The sequence below is a fragment of the Cebus imitator genome, unplaced genomic scaffold, assembly GCF_001604975.1.
Source record: "Cebus imitator isolate Cc_AM_T3 unplaced genomic scaffold, Cebus_imitator-1.0 Scaffold347, whole genome shotgun sequence".
Classification (NCBI taxonomy): domain Eukaryota; kingdom Metazoa; phylum Chordata; class Mammalia; order Primates; family Cebidae; genus Cebus; species Cebus imitator.
In genome coordinates this window covers 894,359-917,012 of record NW_016107662.1, presented here as the reverse complement: position 1 = coordinate 917,012, position 22,654 = coordinate 894,359, and the positions used below count along the sequence as shown (strand labels likewise).

At 39.9% G+C, this 22,654-nt stretch overlaps 1 protein-coding gene across 1 annotated transcript in view; it reads right to left on the bottom strand.

Moving 5' to 3' along the window:
• Nucleotides 1-3,041: 3,041 nt before the first annotated feature.
• Nucleotides 3,042-22,654, bottom strand: part of CRB1 (crumbs cell polarity complex component 1) — a 222,629-nt gene continuing 203,016 nt past the window's right edge. Inside the window, exon 12 of the mRNA XM_017506056.2 lies at nt 3,042-3,850. Coding sequence (XP_017361545.1) covers nt 3,635-3,850 — 216 coding nt within the window. The 3' untranslated portion in view covers nt 3,042-3,634. The remainder of the gene's footprint in view (nt 3,851-22,654) is intronic.

Sequence of the window (22,654 nt, the reverse complement as noted above, 5' to 3'; positions counted from 1 at the left end):
TCTCAGTCTCAGATAGGAGGATCTGTTGAGCGGAGGTAATTTAGGAAGAAAACAGGGGAAGTCTTGACAGCTGATTTAAGTTACAGTCATTTGTCATTTCCTGCTTCTCTTTGCACTCACTGTGACTACAGAAGCCACATGAGAGTCCACTTGAAGGAGGCTTCCTGTCACTCCTTGTAAACTCACACCAGATGTGTGCCTTCTACGTTGGCTGACTTGGGCCAGGGTTCACCCTTGGGCAGGAAATAGGCCGACTTGGGCCAGGGTTCACCCTCGGGCAGGAAATAGGCCGGCTGTGTCCACTTTACACCATGCCCCAAAGCCTGCAAACAGCTGCGCCGCAAGGACTGTGACCCTTGGCGCCGCCCGGACCTGTGTTTGCGTGAAATGGCTCTTCACCCTCATTTGCCATCCTGAGAGAAATCTGACATATAGGTGTCATATTTTATTCATAATATACTAGTTATTGTTCCCATACAAATGAATACTGCATAATCCACCTGTTCCCAGAGCAGCAGTTCCAATAGCAAAGAAGTTAGACTCAAAGAAGTACCTCATATTGCCATATTCCTCAGGCTGCCTCATTGATGTGAATAATTGTGTTTCATTTGTCTGTTACTATGTAACAAATGACTCTACACCCTAGTGGCTTGAAAGAATTGACTGTTTCTAATGATTTTGTGGATTGAGTGGCTGGTTCCTTTGCTGTTCTCATATGGGTCACTAAGTGATTGCATCCAGCAGGCCCAAGACTGAGGCTGGGTTCAGCAGGATGCCCAGCACGGCTGGGCCTCTCTTTTGACATGTTATTTTCATTCCAACCTTCTTCGCAGTATGGCAGTCTCAGGGTCGCCTTCCAAGAGAGAAAAACAGAAGCCACAAGCCTCTTGCGTCTAGGACAGCATCATTTCCATGGCATTCTGTTAGCCACGGCAAATCACAAGGCCAGCCCTGATTCAAGGGGAAGGCAAACAGCCTCCTCTGGGTGGGAGGGGGGGCAAGGTCACACTGCAAATGAGCATGAGAGGAACTGCTGTGCTGTTTTGCTGTGCTCTTTGAAACCAGTCCTAACACAAATTTTGAAAATGCACTAGATTAAAAAGCTGCACCATCATTGATCATACAGATACTACACTTTTCCACAAAGGTGAGGTCTACATTGTGAAATATAGTGCATACAGATACTTCATGGGGTTAATTTGGAAGCATTCTTGGCTTAAGATATTGAACATTTAGCTTCTCAAAGATAAAGAGATTTGGCTTGCTGGGGCAGCTTGTAAATGTCCATGTGCTGTGAGTGTCCACATGGAAAGAATCACTCATTTATTCACATCTGCATACATTTATCTGTGCATGTATTTGGACATACATTCCTATGCAAAGCTCTAAACTAGTTACTGAAATAGAGCAGATACTCAGATTAATTAAACCGATGGACCATTTTATATCCTGTGATTGTGCATATATATGCGTGTGAGTGTGTGTGTGTGTGTGTGTGTGTGTAATTCAGCTACTTGTTTTTTCAAGCATGAGCTTTCTTTTCTTTTCCATGTGAACTTCTATTAAGAAGTTGTATCTAATGGAATGCAAAAATAAATATAGCTCATGGCATACTTCACATGTAGATGCCAGAGACATCCTTTTTCTTGACCTTACACTTAAAACAATATCAATATGGATAAAAAGCCTGAGATTAAGACATTAAGCAGGCTACAGAGCCATGATAATTTTATGACTAGGGAATCCAATGACAGCCCACACAAATCTTGGCCTCATTGGGTTTTTTCTGGTGGCAGGTACAAACTTGAGCACCATTCATTCATTGTTCGTTCATTTATCCAGAAAATATTTATTGTGTTTTCACTGTGAGTTAGGCCTGCTCTAGGTGAGAGATACTGGAGTAAAAAAAATAGTTCTTATCCTCATATAACCTAAATTCTAGATAGAGAAGATTGAGAATGAAAAAAATACGCAGTCTCTCAGGTGGTCATAAATAGTATGAAAAAAAATAAAGCAAAGTTTAAGGAAATGAGTAAAAACTATCGAAAGAGATGGAGAGGAGATGGACAGTGAGGTAAGAGGAAAATCAAGATGAAATGGTGTCCCATTGTGTGGAGATTATTTCAGGAGGAATGATAATTGTTTCAAATGCTTCGGAGAGGCCAGGTAAGCTGAGGACTGAGGACTGGACATTGTGTTTGGCCATGTGGAGGTCATGGAGTGGTGATGAGAAAAGCCAAATTAGTTAAAATTCGAGACAGAATGAGAGAAAAGGAAAGGGAAACAGAAAATACAGAAAACTGCTTTGTAGATGTTTTGCTGAAAAGGGGTGTTGAGGAATGGGATAGTTATTGGAGGGAGATGTGGGCCACAGGAGAGAATTTTATACGATAGGAAATATGATAGTTTGGTGCTGACAGGATGTTCCAATACAATGGGAAACTGAGGATGTAGAAGAGAAGGGAACTTGCTGAACTGCTGTCCTTGAGTAGTTGAGATGGATGGATTCTTCTAGACCAGATTTAAGAGTTCATGTTATTCAACATGTTGAGCGTATACCCAGAATATATATGCATCTATTCTTAAATTTCATCTGTATTCTACAACAGTAGCATGTGTCATATATTTCAAAGCATATATAAAAATGTAACCAGATACTTTGTAGAAAAAAAATGTAAAAATAGAAGCCCCAGTATTTTATCCCAATATTCCATAGTCTTCTACACATACTCCTTAAAGTACACAGATTTAACTTTGGAGTTCTTACCTGTAGACACTGTCCCTGTTTGGCACTGATTTACTTAAAAGCAGTTGAAAGAAAAGAACTTGATTTTTTGTACTTGAGAATCTGAGTTTTCCTCTGTTCTGATTTCTATCTAGGAAGCGTTTTGACTTAACCAACCCTTTACAAAGAGTAATAATTTTAAAATGGAACCAACTTGAGATGATTTAGTTAAAAGATCTAATTCATAAGCAAGTTCTTCAAATGTTCCTAGAGGTGACTTTGGTCACACATAGCATCACAAAAATGCAAAAAGTACTCAGAAAGGAGAACAACCACATTTCAATTTTTATTTGTTGCCATTGGGTCACTTTTTTGAACCACAGGTCACTCCCATGGCTTTCTCTGCATCCATGAGTGAAGGACAAAAGTATACGACCCATCACTGGTACACAACAATAACCTTGGACCACATGATAGGAGAAGTGAGAAATATAGCCAATTTCTTTCCTATGGTTTCTGTGTAAACGTATGGCAGTTTACATAGAAACTACAGAAAGTGCAGAAACCTAAAGTGCAGACTAAACGTTGTCCCAGGTTGAAAAGAGGAAAGAGTTTAAGTGATATGCACTGGAGCTCTGCTCAAAAGACTTTACTCTCTGGAAGACGTTTTGCTAATTATAAGGCTGAAATCACTGGCACAGACTTATTTTGTGATTGGCTGATATAACAATAAAACAATGGTGTCCATGGAACCACGTGAAAGCCTTTAAGGTAGTCAAAGGAATCATTCCTGTAGTTGCAGTGTAATCCCAGTCGCAGATTCACATCGTCAGGCATGTCAGAGACCCCTGAAGAACAGTCGTCACATTCACAGTGTGTGGATCCCGATCCCGAAGGGACACGATGCTCCTAAATCAGTCTCTCCATCGCAGGGGGCGGCATCAAGTTCCACATTTCTACTCGAGAGCCCTCCTTCTCCTGACGGCTGGGGCTGTAGGCTCCCTGAGTTGCCCTTTTGTTGGAGGTGACAACAGAAGCAACGACAACCAGCAAGAGGATCAGTAACAAGGCGAGGGTCACTGAGCCAAGGGCGCTGAAAACATCCGAGACCAAGCCATCTGCCAACTGGAAAGATCGAAATCGTTGGCATGCGAATGCTACAGCAAAGGCAAATAAATATTCAGGACAATGAAACTATCCAGGAAGGAAGGCCGACCAGAGAAAGCTGGTACCACTCAGTACTGTAGAAAGACCAAGTATTACACGAAAGTCAGATGTTCTTATTCTCAAGTCATTTGTAAATAATAATATATCTAGCATCTAAAGTCTACAGTCAGAAAATACGGCATGAAATATCTACCAAATTTACCCAATCTCTTAATCTCAGTGACTGAGATCATTCATGTAGCAACAAAGGCAAAAGATGAGTCCACACTTATATTTGTAAAATGATTCTACATCTACGGCTATGTATTATCCATGATCTCTTTCCTCCCTTGCCCAAAGTTCTGATTTGGGACTGCAGAAATGGTTGTTTTACAGTTTCATTTAGTTTTGTTGTATTGGGAAAGGATGAAATTAAATTAGTTGGGTCTTGTGGGAAAAAATCTTGAGACAGAGGAGGAACTGTGACATGCTGGTCTCATAGGGGGTTTCCACAGGAATCACTTTCATTCGGCACATGATCTTAATGCTGAATCTAAGCATCTAGCAAAAGAAAGCAGCACGTAGAGCCCTGTCAAGGGGAGCTGGACCCTGGGCTCTCAAGAGTTGTTATTTTTACACAATGGTTTGATTAATGTTAATTCCAATATGTTTGTAAAACACTTTTTAGCAAACCCGAACTCCATCAGTTTAACAATGGGGAACATGAAACTGTGATTGAGCTGTATAGAACTATTAAACACAGAAAACAGTTACTGTTTGAATTTTGAAACTGATTTTTTTCAAAGCCATATTTCTGTCAGAGTAAATCCAGAGTAAACTCTTTTACCCTCTCATTTAGCTTTCTCTAGGACTCATCCGCACATTACCAAACCAATCTATTACAAATGAAATCTTTGTTTAATATCCTAGAGAACTTAAATATCTTTTCTGTCATTAGTCTCTTTTTTTTGTTCCCTGTGTCTAGGTTTAAATTATTATACAATTAATATAATATTCTAATATTTTCAGAGTATTGTCTTGGATCTACTCATGATAAGCCTTGCTCAAATGTGGTTTATTAGTTTGTGCATTCATTCAACAATACTTATTGACCATTTACTATGAGCATTTACTGAGCCAGGAAATAAAAATACAAAGACAAATAAAAGTTTGGAATCTGGAGCTCAAATTCTGGAGATAGAAGAGGAAGACATACACAAACACATATACAAATAATCATAATACATTATAGAGAGGTGTTATGACAGTGTGACGAATTATTTGTGTTGGGGCATAGGTGGAGTAAAATTGGAAAGAGACATGATTATCCTTTGAAGGATTAGTGGATGCTCAAGTACTCCAAGGAGGAAATTTCACTTGAATGAAACAATCTCAGGTGGCTCATGCCTGTAATCCCAGCACTTTGGGAGGCTGAAGCAGGTGGATCACCTGAGGTCAGGAGTTTGAGACCAGACTGGCCAACATGGTGAAATACTGTCTCTACTAAAAATACAAAAATTAGCTGGGTGTGGTGGTGGTTGCCTGTTATCCCAGCTACTTGGGAGGCTGAGGCAGGAGAATCTCTTCAGCCTGAGAGGTGGAGGTTGAGGTAAGCTGAGATTGCGCAACTGCACTCTAGCCTGGACAATGGAGCAAAACTCTGTCTCAAAAAAACAAAACCAAAACATAAAAGGCAAGAAGATATGAAAGTCCATAGAATTTACAGAAACAGTAAGAAACTCAGTGTGGCCAAAGACATTGACCATGAATGTGTATGTTCGAATTGGGAAAAGATGAGAAGAGTTGGTGAGAGAAAATACTATAAAGCAGAAGGATCTTGTCAAGAAATGTGAATGCCACACTAAACTCACTTTTTCCTGAAGCCAGTGAGGAAACGCCGAAGGTAGTTAATCAAGAGTATGATATGATAAGATCTGGTAACAGGAGATAGTGTAGGTGGGGAAGAAACTGGAGGCAGAGAAGTTAGTTTATCTTATTAGTCATGATAAGAGATTACCTAGGTCTAAATTTAGCAAAGGAGTGAGAATTGAAGGGAAAGATTGGTTGAGAGAGATTTCTGAGGTAAATTCGGCATCACCCCATGTCAGATTGTGGGGGGTACTGGGGAAGGGAGGAAGGATGAAGATGGCTGTTGATACTACATTAGATGAGCAGGTGGATCGGGATGTCATTCATTGAAATTGGGTTCACATGAGGAAAAACTGGTTTCACATGAGGTTTGTGTAGGAAGACTATGAGTTCAGGTTGGGAAAAGTCGGTCTTAGGTAGCTTGGAGACATTCAAGACTTTAGTGCTATTAGATAATTAGAAATAATTTTACTACCCCATCTCCACTTCACATTTCTGTGAAAAATTCTGGGTTATAACAACTTTTCATCCTCCAGCAATGGGAGCCTTTGAAGTAAAGTATATAGAACTTCATAGAGTTCAGCAGTTTTTTAGAAAAATAGTTTATGTTAACTAGAGGGCAAGCTCTCCATCCATACTGTAAGATCATGCTTTTGTAAATGATTATATCTTTTATAAATAAAGATAACTCTGGCCTAGGAAAGAGGAACAGAACTGTAGAGTTGGGCTTGAAAGGTCAAAAGGCTGAGACACAGAAGGTCAGATAAAATCTAACCACCAAAACACCTTGGTAGTATCTGATGATCTTTAGAAAATGCACACTCTAGTTCTTAGATATTGATTTTATCTTAATCTGTCCAGTAAATTATGTCATCTTTTGGAGTAAATGGCTGTTCCTGGATGAAAGAGTTGGGAGTGTCCACACCCATGCATACGAGAGAAAAATCATTTGGTTTGTCTCTGTTTTCTAAACTTTTCTGGACCCTTCTCTTCTCATTCAGCCTGAGATTGATTACACTGGGTAAACTGAGGCCCCCTAGATCCTCTCATCTGCTTTGTTGTGACAGGAGAGGAAGAGGGACTCATGGAGGTAGGGACCTGAGTCCTTGTTAGTACCCCAATTCACAAGGCTGACCTGTTTCACATATTTTGTGATTTCTGAGGAACCAAATTCGTCATCTACAGTTGCTTTGCTGTCCTTAAAATGTGATAAAAATAGAAGAGCAAATGCAAGGCCTGGGATCCAGCGCCACCTCTGCCAGTCCTGGCTGTGTAATGAAGTGGTTAAGAGGTCAGTCTCTGGAGGCAGAGACCTGGGTTTGATTCGTGGCTCTGCCAATTTCTTCTGCCAACACAAGCAAGTTATTTCAAACCTCCTAGAGACTCATTTTCACCACCTATAAAAGGGAATATTAATATCTACTTCAAAGGATGGGACCAAATAAAACACAAAGAAAAATACAAAGAGCATAGCCTATAGGAAGTTCTCCAATACATGAACATATTAGTAGTCGTCAGTATCCCATTTATCATTATCCGTAATTCTATTTGCTTTTAAAAGATAAACTAGAATTCCCTCAGGACCTTGCAGTATGACAAGGGAGCCAACCTAAAAACCTAATATTGCAATTCCCAGCCTCATATGAAGTTTTTGATGAAACAGCTCCCCTAACTGTATCAAATAGGGCATGTCATTAAGCTTTAGAGTGATCTGAATGAGTCGGGTTTTGAAATCGCCTCTTGAGGGCCCTTTGCTTTTAAATTCCCATGGTTGAAAGGCTTTTTTTCCTCTACTATTCTTCAACTGTGCTTAAAATATACAGCACTAGGATGGATCTTTTGATAATTGCAACTGCGAGGACACATGAACTGATGATGGAGGCCTCCGGGTGTGGGACGAGGTTTAAGGCCAGCCCTATTTGGATTGGTTATGCTCTAACGCTGCACTTTTGAATAACCTTTTCCTGAAAAGACAGACCCCAAATTAATCATAAATATCATGTAAAATTGTTTTTTCTAAAAAACGACATGCTATCTCTAGTCAGTTATCATATTAACATCTTTTAAAAATGTATATTGTACGTATGATTAATTTAAACTGGAATTACTTTGAACTCTATATCTGCAGAATAAAATAGATGTTGTACTTTTTCCCCTCAAAGAGGATTTATTCTGAAACATTAACTGGGTTCTGGCCTATATAGGACCCAAGCAAGGTTCTGCCATGGTATTCTATGAAACTCTCAAAACCTATTTTGAATCTTCTTTCCTGATTGTCGTATGCCGGAATGTGCTAGCACCATACATTAACGTGTGTTTTTTTCCTTTTAATCCCAGAGGAGAAATTTCATCTGGTTTCTTCTGAAGGGGACTTGGAGACAGCATGCACTTGCTAAGCAGATAGAAAGGGGTTTGAATCCAGTTTCGCTGCCTGTTTAGTATGCTTAGCCTACATACACTGTTTTCCCACTTCTTTCAGAAAGAGCAAGTTTAAGTCCTGGGATCCAGCCCTACTTTGGCCACTCCTGGCTGTGTCATGAAGCGGTTAAGAGCTCTGGTCACAGACTGTTTTTCCATCGTATACGTAGGCTAAGTATACAAAATGAGGACAATAATTCCCATGTCTTAGAATTGTTCTGAGAGTTACAGTGTTCAGAGGATATAGAGTTTCTCATGGGACACACGCACAGGACGACAACTTTGATCCGTGTGGTTGCTCTTGTTTATGACCCTGAGTGACCTTCCCCTGACTGATTTTCATGATCCTGTTGGATTTCAGAACTCCTACCATCCACTCAGGGCTGAACTTGTGAACAAGGAGGGGCTTCAGGTTATCACGCTCACTGTGCTCATGTGGCACTGGTAGAAGGCTGTGCAGCCTGGGTCTATCAGAACTAGCTGTTACTAATTGCTTGACAGTTCATCTAATTTGGAAAACACAAAATGAGCTGGAAATAAAAGAAACGAGATGAATTCTGTTATCAGCATCAGGATCTATCTTTCACGATATTTAGGGCTGATGACAGCATTCGAAATAATGTGAAAACAGTAAACATATCAGAAGGAGCCCTGAAAAACTATGAAATGTTGCAGGATTTTTTGGAAAACGTAACCTCACGTTTCCAAGTGGATGGAGGTGCAAACAAGAAAGCTTTGACTTAAAGTGAGGAAATTCAAGAACTGATGCTGCAACGCCACCCTCCCTGAGGTCCTTTCTCTCATGCCTGTGTTTTATAAAACCAACAGAGGTATGTTTGTGATTAAAAATGGAGACAATACTTGGGGTTAAAAACTGGCTCCTGGAAAACACTGCAGTGGAGTGAATTACTTCAAGTCTTTCCTGGAATTCAGTTGTATATATAACAGTTACATAGAAATATGTGGAGACAGTTTAAGATGGGAAGTTAAAATGTTTGAATGTGCCAATTGATTACAGGTTACGTTCCAGCTTCAATATGTGCATTTCTGAAATTAGTTGTGTCTCTGTGTGTACTTAGCGTTATATCAAATAACCAAATAAGACCATTATGTACAATTAAGAGAATTAGTGATTCATGGAAAATTACTTTAAACACATTGTGTCTTTAAAATGCTAGTTAGAATATTTGTCTTCCATCTACATATATTACGCAAAATAAAGTCATCTCTTGAATGTTTGTCCTCTAAAATTTTTAAGAAAAGAATAAAACTTCAGAGAACAGTTCTTGTGAATTATTATTCTAACAAGCAGCTCGTCAGCTTGGTGGATGGTAAAAACCTCCCACACAGACCTCTACCACAGATACAGTCCTTGAACTATTTCTTATCAGTGAATTGTTAGAAACGGCCGTTTCCATAGTAATATTGAATATGTGCCAAAACCCGGTTTTTAAAATTAATATTGCTATAGCAGCCAATTTTCAACCATAAATACACTGTCCATTTTGCAGTCATAAGGGGAAAATAAGGTATTAAAAAGCCAAAAGAGAGGACTCCGGGAGTATCCTGGGATAAGGAGGAGGCTATCCAGCCAGATGCTCCTTTCACCAAATAAAAGGCTTAGGAATGTGAAGAAAGGACAGCGATCAGAGAGCCACCAGGCACCTTTCCTTTTGAGCAGCAGATCGACAGCAGGGAACAGGGGAGGGAGGGATCTGTACTGCATGCTGAGTGCCATCTTCTCCTTGGCACTGCCCCATCTCTTCATCTGGCTGCTCTGCTTCTCCCAGAAAACAGACACGCTCCCACTGGGATTACTGAGAACAGAACAATGGTGAGCTATGGCCCCCTCCAAGGGCTGTAAGTCTGCAGTTAGCAGGGTTTGAAGTTCCTTGCTGGAAGCAGAAGGAATCCAATATAACGTCTTTCTCATTCATTCTCACCACGTGATAACAATTTCTTAGAACTATGCTGATTCGGGTCAGCACAATAGCCAGAGGAGGAAAAACTGAGCTGAGATGGGACAGTCTGGGGAGCCACAGCCTGGAAGATGCTTCCTGGGAACCTTCTGATATGATTTCCATGCCAGGAAGAATGGTATAGCTACGACAGGAAGGAAGAGACTACTTTGGAAATGTCCTGTGGATACACTGGAGATAAATGAGAAAAAAAAAAAACTGGTCTAACATAAGGATATATATTTGGAATTCTAGTTCCAGGTTAAACAGCCAGCCTCTTAACATTAACCTAAGCATGACATAGTTCCTCCCGTAGACCCTTAGGGAAAAGACTCAGTGACACTGAGATTTGACATGTGCTGCGACATTGTTCATAAGGAGACGTTTATTCCTGCATTAAACAAGTTGTGTAATCACAATGCTAGCTAGAAGTAGAGTGGTGAGCCAAGCAGTCCCTGGCAGGAGCCAGTACAGGCATTGGATCTGTCAGAGCAAGTATCAAGGCAATTCACAACCTCTCTCCTACTTAGGATACCAGATTTTCGGCAGAAGCATAGATGCAGCTAGAAGTTTGCGGACATTGCTTTCATATTTTCTCTCCATAAGCAGGTGGTATAAGTGATAGCATTGTTTTCTTTGGAGCATATGGCCTTGTGAATAAACATTATCTCTTTGTCTCATACAAGAACGAAATCCCAGCAGCTGAAACTCAGTTATATTTCATTATGTTTTGTAAATTTATTGTTGAAAGATAATAGCTAGACCATTTTTCTGACCCTGTGTCAGTGGTTTTGCCAGATGTTTTTAATACAATGTACACTTTAATTCTCCTAATAACTCAGCTAGGTAGGTGTCACTGTTTGCTGTCACCTTCTTGGGGAGACCTTCCCTGACCATCCTCTTCAATGGCAATCAGCTTTCATTCTCTCACGCACGCAGCACCATGTGAAGTCTATAGAGCTTACGTGCGTCTCCTGCTGTAATGGAAGCTCCATTCAGGTGCAGATATTTGCCTTTCTTGTTCCCGATTGTCTCCCTGGTGCCTGGAACCGTGTCTGTTCCACAGAGACACTTCAGACTGCCACTTGGCAGAAGGGAGTTAAAACTTAAAGAGCTTGTCCAGCAGCATGCAATGAGCTATTGACTTTATCAACACAGAGCTTCTTCCTCTTGGGATTTTTACCTAATAAAAACCTCAGCACATGTCCAGCAGAGGAATGGAAGCAGCAAGGGGAGGAGCCGTCTCTGAGGTGCTGCTGGTAGACTTTGGCGTGGCAGAGGAGGGATAAGATGGCCCAGGAGCCAACCAGACATGAATACAGTTGAGTATTATTCCTTTTTGTGAAATCAACAATAAACAATCTGTTTTTACCTTTTCCTGCCCCTCATATCTGGAACGGAAACATTATCAAGTGATACAATCAGGAGCTGGTAGTGAGGATGAAAAACAAAAATAAAAGTAAAAAATAAGCAGCAGCCAGCTGTCATTTGCTACATGTGAATTATTCTTTTTGTCTCTGTTAGATGAACTACCAGATGTTAGCTTGGCCTATTTTGGTCTCAGAAAAGCTGTGTGGGCACTCATTCTTTCCTCCCTTTTTCTCTTTTCTTCTCTTTATTTCATTTTAGAATAGTGGTGGCTAACTAAAGATTCAGAGCATGTAAATCATTCAGCGCTATAAACTGCAAACACTACCCATTTGTAACCAATTCCCCTGCCATTCTGTTCAAACTTCTCTTTTCTGCATTCCCACAGTCACAATGCTGATCCAAGGCATAACTGTCTTCTCCCCAGGTAATTCATCTCGATACACTCTTATTTCCTCCAGAATCTACGTCCTTCATCCAGCTCCACAGGAAAAATGACCTTACTTACCTGACTAGGAAGCCCTGGGGACGAGCGATATCAAACCTAACCATATCAAATCTGCATTGGTAATTTTGTTTGTTTATTTAGAGACAGGGTCTCACTTTGTCGCCCAGGCTGGAGTGCAGGGGCGCAATATTGGCTCCCTGCAGCCTCGACAGCCCGGGCTCAAGCAAACTGACCACATTGGCCTCCCAAAGAGCTGGGATCACAGGCACGTGTCACCCCACCCAACAATTTATAAGTCAAGGCTCTATAATTAATAAGTCCCATCTCCCCATGAGGGTCATCATCAGTTGTAGCCTAGCTAGTATTGGGGGTTCCAGCAGGGCAAATGCTCTTTACCTGCCACTTTTCAAACGGGAATCACCTGCTCCTGCCAAACCACTTCTCCATCCTGAAACACGCTGTTCATTCACCCCTGCGTCTCCTCTTCTTAAAACACGAATCAAACTTTCTCTGTACTTTGCAAAGCCTCTCCAGGGAAGCCCATGTAACTCGCCTCACCTGTGACTCTTCCACAGCAATGTCCAGGGCTGGCACGTTTTTGAGAAGAGCTGTAGCTAGGCCTGCCTGGCATAGCACGTGCACATGAATGTGTACCTGTTGTTTATTGTGAGGTAAGCCAAATTCTGCCTCTCCCGATTCTGTAGTAAGGAACGACTCTTTGTTACTCTGGAATTTTCCAATAATATAAAATGCAGTCCTTTGCACAAGTGGCTGATCAACTGTTACTGACTCACACACTTGTAACACTGATTCCCCTGTTTAACACATTATTAAGTTCTTTTCAGTCATAAGAAGAGTTTTATATAGGCCAGAAAGTTTGCTGGTGTGAAACTCATTCATTCATTTCTTCATGTCATTCGCTTACTCAACAAAATTACTACTGAATGCATTCAAAGTTTCAGATGGCATAGTAGAACCTGGGGACATGGAATTAAAAGGCATAGCCATTATCTTTAAAATAAGTCGCTATTTAGTGGTAGTGCCTGGGGGTGGGGCAGCTGTGTAAACAGCTACGGTTCCATGCGGATGGTGGTCGTTTAGAGGTGAGTATGAAGGAAAAACACAGAGAAAGGAAGGTGGACCTCATGGCATCTCTAGGTTTCTCAAAGGAAGTTTCTGGGAGAATGAGGTAAAGAAGAGTGTCTTGGGGTGAAGGAATCCCCATGACCCAATTGTTTTAAGGAGAACAAGAAGCATTCCTGTGGTTCTGGGGCACTTCCTGCATGCCTGGGAAACTTTACAGAAGGGTAGCTTCTTATGCTGAGCCACAAATGGAGAAGAAATAGAATAGGAAGTGGCAGAAAGCTCTGTGCCAGGAAGGTGTTTACCAAAAACTGGGCATGTAACCCATCTAGATATCATGTCAAGAAACCCAATTTCCTCTCTCTCAGGAGGGCCAGAATGGAGGGAACAATTTCATGTGTGCTCACTGCTGGCCCTTTCCTAGCCTGATGACTTATACCAGTTAATTTAAACATAGCAGCTTCATTATTTCAGTTCCCTTATGTATCTGCCAGGCCATCTACTAGCCTGCATTTTGTAGTGCAGAGAAAGATTGGAGTTTCTTCAGATCCCATTTCTGCCATACTAAAAAATTTTAGAAGGTGAGGGATACATTTGCCAATTGATTTTATACGGAATTCCAAAATAATTAAAAGGGCAGGGGACAGTTTGAGGAAAAAAGATACTAAAAAGACATGCCAGTTAGTGACGAAATGCAATTGATTGCATCCTGGATTTAAAAATTTATGAAGGGCATTATTGGGACAATTAGGAAATCTGAATATGGATAATATAGAAGATGTTACATTTCTTGAATGTGATCCTAGCATTGTGGTCGTAAGACGAAGTTGTCTTTTCTAGGAGATAGTTGTAAAGTGTCATGACATCTGCAACCTACTTTCTAATCATTGAACAAAATAAAATACATTTCTATGCATAGAGATAAAGCAAAGGTAGCAAAATGTTAAAAAGTTGGTCATTTGGGTTAACGATTTACTTATATTAATTGTAACCTTTTTCCCAATTCTCAAGTTTGCGTTTTTTTCCAAGCAAATTGTTGGAAAAGAATTTTAAATTTTTTTTCTTTTCTTTTCTTTTTTTTTTGAGACAGAGTCTTGCGCTGTCACCAGGTGCCAGGCTGGAGTGCAGTAGCGCGATCTTGGCTCACTGCAACCTCCACCTCCTGGGTTCCAGCAATTCTCCTGCCTCACCCTCCGGAGTAGCCGGGACTACGGGCACATGCCACCACGCCCAGCTAATTTTTGTATTTTTAGTAGAGATGGGGTTTCACCACGTTGGCCAGGATGGCCTCGATCTCTTGACCTCGTGATCCACCTGCCTCAGCCTCCCAAAGTGCTGGGATTAACAGCGTGCGCCACCGAGCCTGGCAAAAAAAAAATTTTATAAGGAAAATAATTCCTCCAATCCCCGTATTTTCAGATCTTGCTTCTTCCATTATCCGTTCCTTGGCTGTTCCAGGCCTTGCTTATTTCTCTTTGCTCTGTACTTTAATTGCACAATAAATCTTGCTCCTATTGATGGTCTTATCTCCTCTGCTAGACACTAAGATATGGATCACATCACATGTTACTTTCCTCACATATTTGGCCCTGACCTCCTGCCTGTGCCTTGCAGGGTGTTGAACACACAGTGGGTGTTCATGGAATTTCTTATGATCTACTGGTGTCAGTGTTCTTAACCTATAAGCTGTACCTTGGTTCTCTTTTCATTCAGACTTCTTTCTTCTTTCCAACTTTCTTCAGCTGGTTAAAAGCTGCTATTAATTCATTCTCACATTATGCAGAAAAAATAATGTAGAATCCCTGACATCCCTACGGCTTATCACACATCCCGTCAGGAAAGGTAATCTAGTCTGTGTCATCATATTTATTGCCCCCAAATCAAAACCAGTTGCCAAAGTAATGAAGGTCTATTTCTTTGTGTTGACTTAATCCCTGTCAGAGGAGCTTTAGGAGCATATAAGGATAATTTGACCAGCAAAAGGAAAGCCATAAAAATGATCAAAAAGCCAGTAGATACGCCGAGAACACCAAGCTTATTTTACTGAGGATTTATGACCAATTTATCAGAAAATTATTTGGTCCAAGCCTACATTCAAATAAGTCTCTCACTAATTCAGCAAAGATTCCAACCTCTGAAAAAAAAAAGCCTCCTATAATGAGATACCCTAGTTAACCCCTAACTTGCAGCACATGTACTTTAATTTTCAACAGTTGTGAGACTGCAGTAAATCCAGCTTTTGAATCACTAGTTCCATTTATGCCTCAGACCTGCATTAAATTACTAGAGCCTGAACTGCCTCAGAGCAGACAATGCATCGTCCCTTCAACCTGCGTAAGTGTTGATTAATCAAATAGGGCTTAAATGTCGGACATACCCCAGATGGTAGCAGTGCCAGCTCCTGCTGTGTCTCAGCAGAAGTGGATGCCAAATCACCAGGCTCTGCCACACTATGTCAGCTTTGCCCCAGGCCCAACTTTGGAGGTTGTATTTTATTGACCAGACTCAAATTGGCTTCCCCTCGTGTAGGTGATAAAGTGTGGCGTCAAGTCACCCATGTAAAATATATTATTTTAACTTTGACAGCTTGTCATTGAAGCCCTTGTTTATATAATCTATTGTGCCATTTACTCTATTCTTATTTTAAAAAGCAAACATAGAAATAAAAACCTTTCTTTTAGTGTTTCATTGATGAATGTCTATACCTTGCACCTTCTCTTAAATAATCTCAAAAGTAGCCATTTCTATTGTCACTGTCAGTTTACGTCAAATTATCAGACTTTCAGTTTTGAGCTCTGCCTAGTGGAAGATGAAAGACACATATTGTGCTTTAATGGGAAGGCTTTCACTGCACAGCCTTCTCTCTTCAAAATAGTTTGAGACTTGCTATGTCTAAACAGAGATGGATCCTGTGAAGCTGAGAGGCTGGTCAGATCCCAAGTGAACGTTACTAAAATCTATGAACTCAGAGCAACTTAAAACACCAAGCAATCTGACAACCAGCAAAGATAGAAACCTTCATATTATGAGGATTTACTGAAATAGTATTTAGTTTTAGAACTAAAAGTTTCTTTCAGAAGTCAGGCTTTCATAAGCCATTTTGTAAAATTCTATAGGTTTTAAAGTTAGCATGATTTAAAAAAAAAAGCCCAAAACTTTATGTATGACTTCACTAACAGTTCGCCTAAATGCCCAGAAGCACAACTGGAGAAAAGGCTAGGTTTCCATTTGTATTGAGGAATCTAAAGCATTTATTTCTGGAGGAGACAGAAATAAAGTCTAACAGCATATTTCTATTAGTTTAAAAGTACCGCTGAACTAAAATTGCTCCATCTTTATGTATAAATGTAGCACAGAATTTAATAACCTATTATAAAATTAGATTATACTATAAAGCTAAAGTGGTTATTTTATGCTTTGGGATCTCTAAGTCTGTGTTACATACAGTATATGGGGTAATTATGATATTCATAATGACCACATCTTGTTTTGAAAAAATAGTTTGAGACCCTTGCCCAAGAAAGAGCGGCAAGCAGAAGTGACAAGAACTCTGTTCCTTTCCTACAAAAGCCTCAGAAGACAAATTACATGACAAGTTCTCTTCTCCTTTAGCCACTGGTTAATTTTTGGAGACTGTTTTAATAAAATTGAAGATCAAGCTCTCTGTTTGCTAAGCAGCTTGGAGATCTATTTAAGAAAAAAAATGAGACAACCTAGCTAATGTACTTGATTATATTTTATTTCTATAATTTACCATTCATACTCTCAAAATATAGGTTTTTTTCTGGATAATTCTTGTCTCATATTTGGTATCATTTTGACATGAATTATTTACATTTTTTTCTGAATTTTGAAGTCATTGCTAAGAAAATATTCCTCTTAGTGACTTAAATAATCTGAAATAGGGAAATGTTATTTATTTTTAACTTCCAAGGAGACGTAGAATTGAGTGTTCAAACTATAAACTAAGCCTCTTCAATTTTGTGGTGCAGCATAACTCTCTCTACTTTTTCCCATACCCCAAATAACACTCCCACTGCCCCTTTAAAAAAAAATATTTCCCTTGGGTCTATAACTTTTCTATTCAATCACCATTTAGATTGCTTGTCCTCAGGGACATGGCTGAGTTAGAAGCCTCAGGAAGAAAACCATGATTAGTCACTAGGCTTGAAAAATCCTCCCCAATCCTGTTTCCAAGGAATGATGCCAATTCTCCAAACGTGCTCAGTGCTCGTGTTCTTTTCAGGGTCATTCTGCTTGTACAGCACAGATTAAACACACAGCCTCAGTATTTTCAGTGTTGTGAGGAGATGCATTTGCATTCCACTGACAGCGCTGGGTGTAAAAGGAAGCCATCTGCTATGATTTAGCAACACGAGGAGGAGCTACAACTTTGACAAGCGAGAAGGAGTCACAACATAGCTTAACTCAGACCGGGTCCTCTTTGTGAGGTAGACCTGAGTGGAAATCACCTCGATATTAAAAGGCATTTTTATTCTTAAGTAGTTCTTAGACGTTGGTCTTCTATCAAGTGTTTCATTGTTCTCGTTCACTAAAATTTGTTTGCTACTATCTTTTCGGGTTCTTTTACTAGTTTCAGGAACCTAGAGTAAATATATTAATTCTATGACAAATATGACAGCTAGGTCTCTGATTCTTTGTGCGTTCTATACAGGTAGTTAATCTTTCCTGTATCCGGTTCATTTTCTGCACCGGGATTACCTGTAAAATACATTAGAACCAAAAGATGGAACACAGGAATATGGAAACAGTAACTACAAGCTGAGGATGTAGTATGTTTCTGGCATTTTACATGCCATCTCTTAATTTTCACCACAATCTAATGATATAGAGATTATTGCATGTATTTAAAAGATGATTTAAGTGATTCATCCAAAGTCACACAGCTAGTAAGCAGCTTAGAATCCAAATTATCAGGGCTTGTTTAATTACACACAGCTGCATCCTTAGATAGAGCACTATATAAATGTAACCCCAAATATACCCCATAATTTCAACTGTATTACCCTTAGTTGGCATATTTACAGACTGAAAAAAAAAGTAAAAATGGTTATTTTACATTTCAGGTCTCTCACTATGCACAGTGCTTATGTAACCAATCGTGCTTCTCTGATTATTGATGTTTGTTTAGTGCTTTTTTAGGACTTTGCATGTGAGACTAACTTCAATAAAGTAGGCTGATGGGTGGGTTTTGTTTTGAGTTCTAGGGAGGTGCCTAGCACACAGTAGGTGTCGGGAGCTAAACTCTCTCTACACAGTGTCTGCACAGACCTTGAAAGATTCAACAGGAGAACAAAGAAAAAAACTCCATAATGCACGACTTTCAGTCCTATGCTTTTAACATCCGAGCATATCTACCAAGAAGTAAAACAACTCAACAATGAAGAAAATCTCCTGGGGTTGTGGCTCATATAACATAGCCATGTGCTCCCTCCAGTTTTAACACAACATCATCAGGCGATGATTAAGAACGTAGCTGTTTCAGTGCTTCACAGTGTCAGGAAACAAGGTATCAAGCCAACAGCTTCCTTGTTGGGTGCAGCACTTAGATTGCAGCCATGTTTTGCTTCCAACTGTAAATATTAACGGTGAAGAAGAAAAAAAGAGACCTGCACTGGCTATAGGGTGCCTGAGCTCAGCATATTACATGGCACTCTGGCGTTATTTGCTGAAATGTAGATAATTGTACTTCTTGTTAACGAGTTTCCATGTGTTTTCACTCCATCAGCAGGTTCTTGAATCAATGCTTAGATTAGGTTTGACTACATCAGCACAATTTGACTTTGACGGAAAGTTTGAAATTCATGTGTAATTAAAAATTATACATCAATTTCCTAATTTTCCAGAAAAGACAGCTAATCCTTTTGGGAGCCATAGCATTTATACCTTGTCCCTCAAAACACACTGGCTCCTTTGCCTCTAACTCACTAAAGGAGTCTGTAATGCTTTTAGGGCAAAGGGGAATATTTAGGGGCAAACTGAGGGAGGTTTTTCACATGTCACCCATTGCCAAGAGGTTTTAAGGTTTCCAGGAGTATAGGGGAACTTCGGAGTTGTTTTTATACTCCTTTTGAGACACTAAGTTTCAAAGCCATTATAAAGGAGCTTATATTTCCTTGTAGATGAATGTAAAAAAGAAGAAATGGCCTGAAAATAACTTAAATCATTTACATGAAAACATACACATATATTCCACTATATATAAAGTATAGCAATGTTACTTATAGTGCCTGAATTCAATAAATGTCAGTTGATGAGGATGGCGATACACTTGTTCATAAAATACTCCTAAGTTCTTTCATTGCAATGACACATTTCTGTCTATAAAAAGTCTAAGGCAGGCCGGGTTTAGTGGCTCACGCCTGTAAACCTAGCACTTTGGGAGGCCAAGGCGAGTGGGTCACAAGGTCAAGAGATCAAGACCATCCTGGCCAACATGATGAAACCCCATCTCTACTAAAAATACAAAAATTAGCTGGGCATGGTGGTGCATGCCTATAGTCCCAGCTACTAGGGAGGCTACGACAGGAGAATCGCTTGAACCCAGGAGGTGGAAGTTGCAGTGAGCCGAGATTGTGCTACTGTACTCTAGTCAGGCGACAGAGCAGGACTCTGTCTCAAAAAAAAAAAAAGTCTAAGGCAAAAAGCTTATGCTACTCCATCATGTACATTTTATACATACATAATGTCAAGAATGACAACATTATGTATGTATAAAATGTGGAAAAGTCAAACTATTTTTTATAAGAACATACTTTTAAATTTGTGTAGCATAAATTCTAATTGGCGTGTCCTCTGCCATGAACTCCTGCAATTCATGGCATGCTATGCTTTTGTCTTAATGTATAATTTCAAGACCCATGAATTTCTATATTGAGAAAAGTATTCAAACAACATACCATCTTTTTCTTCTTTTCCTGTCAACTTCAGAGTTCATGATGTTTTGCAGGTGCTGAAATTTTCTTGAACTGAGCTGACAAATTAGATGGCATTGTAAAACAAATGCAGCACTCCTGGATGTAAATGATGAGTAAGATCTGATGTACCCAGGTGTAACTTGGATTGTTTGCCAGGTAGAGGGGAATAGATTCATGTGGCAAGCCCAATCTGGACCTCGCTTTGAACCAAGAGAGCGTAATAGGGGCTTGTGAATTGCAATTTCTGATCATTGGAATGAGTAAATCAGTGGACAAGTCTTTAAAAGGAAGTTGACCAACAATAGTGGTCTTTGTTATTTGTCTCTCTAGCTTGAGTGCCATGAGAGCAAACACACAGAATGCAGCCTACTCTTCTGTCACAGAAGAGGCAGCCACTCAAATGCTTTGCCTTTATGCACATGCGCATCACCTTCATGGCTCTCATAACCCATCGCAGGCTCTTTCCATCCCAGAGTGCCTTTTTACAAAGGTGCACATTTTCCGCTTCAGAGTAGTATAGTCTGTCTTCCCCAGCCATGGTGGGAATCCTGTGAAGTATTCCTTTTCTGTTTCAAGGCAGAAGACTAATTATGCACGATTAAACACAGAACTGATCCTTTTCAGCTCACCTCACAAGGTGAATGTGAAGCTCAATGTCATTCCTTAGGGTTCTGTAAATGAATCTTTAAGTTGATGGGCTTATATTGGTTTCCATAATGTGAGAGCATTTACATTGGTAATTAAGTGGCCACACAGTTACACCAGCCAAACACACACAACCCTTAGCCTCAAGAAGCTGCAAATAAGGATAATTTACATATTGCCAGCTGTGAATATCTTTAGTGTTCACAGGACTTAATGGTAAAAATAAATAGATTCTGGATCCCATTAGGGCCACAGAACAAATTGTACAATTTCTTTCCCATTTACATTCCTCATTTGCCCCTAGAACTGTCCTTTAAGAAATTCCAGAGTTTGCTGGACATAGCTGGTCCCACGCTAAACTTCCGTTTTTGTAAACTATATGTAATGGCATCTCTTTTTAAACACCTATTTTACAATTAAAAACGTTGAGACTTCTAGAATTTTCTGGTAGGACAGTCTGCTTAGAAACTGTCTCCAAGTGTTGCACTTTACAAACTAGGAAACAGAAACCTGGAATTATACACTGGAGAAAAAAAGAGGATCTGAGGTTACATGAACTGTGTGACCCCAAGTCAGTCACTTCACTTCTTTGGGCCTCCATTTCAGCATCTGTAAAGAGGAAATAACAGTGCTACTGATGGTAAGAACTAAGTGAGGCATTGCGTGTTGAGTGCATGTGATCATCATGACCTAACATCAGAGAAGGCACAACTCTTGGCTGAAAGAAGCACCGTAAGAATCCTGGTCATCTGATGCAAGCTTTCTTGTGCACTGGCCTGTTAACTCCCCTCAGGCAGTTAAGGGTCTGCTTTTATAATCTCTGGCTTCTTTAACTCTGAAAATAGACTGCACTAATCACAGAAATATTCAAACCACCCACTGCTCAATATAAGGCACCTTTTACATCGATCTGCACAACAGAGAAATTTTCCGAAGTGAGTAAATACAGTTCCTTAATTTGATGTACATTAAGATGGTAGTAACATCAGTCAGTTGCCCCAGAGACTGTTTTTAGTGGTGCTGATCCAGGGAATTTGCTCAATTTTTAGTGAAGGAAGACTTAATCTGATTATATCTGAACCTCCCCAGACCAAAACATGTCTTTGGTCCTTAGAGAGAAATAGGAGAGCATCACAGGCCTGAAAACCCTCAATTAAAATCCTCAGTTAAGAACTTTAGGAAGATTCAAATGAAGTTTAAAAAAAAGGGGGGGGCGTGGGGGGCTTAAAGCAAGACTTACTAACAAAACTATGCCTAGAGAAAGATTTTAATTAGCAGAAATCAAAAATTGGGCTAAAAAAATGTGTATTTAATAAGCTAGTTTCAGAAACCAAACTCCCAAAAAAAATCTGCTCAAGAAAAACTTTCTGTCTGCATAACATTATATATTTTTTAAAATTCTGGAAGAATAAACAGTTTGTCTTGCTTTGAGTTCCAAAATGAAAGAATATGTCTAAGAATATAATTCAGGAGTTTTATTGATAAATTCATCATGAAAGAAAGATGCTACCATTTTGGTGTGAGACCGTGCCATGGTCTGAATGTTTACATCCACCCAGATTTCATTCACTGAAACCTAATCGCCAATGTGACCATATTAGAAGACGGGGACTTTGGAAAGCGATTAGGTCATGCGGGCAGAGCCTTCGTGAATGGGATTAGTGACCTTATGGAAGAGGTCCCAGAGAAATGCCTTGTTCCTTCTGTCATGTGAAGACACAGAAGATACCATTTCTGAACCGGGAAATGGGTGGGTCCTCACCAGACACTAAACCTGCTGGTCACTTGATCTTGAACTTCCCAGCCTCCAGTACCAATAAATTTCTGTTGTTTAAAAGTTACCCAGTGCATAGTATTTTGCTACAGCAGTCCAAACAGAGTAATATAGGTCCTTTCTAGTAAGAATGTGAGTTGTAGCCATATATAATCAAAATCTGTAGGACATAGCTGAGAAGAAAGCATGGCATATACCTAAATCATAGAATTATGGAATGACTTTCTTCTCTGGCTTGATTTTTACAAAAGGTTAGTCAATGGAATCCATAATCTAATCTTT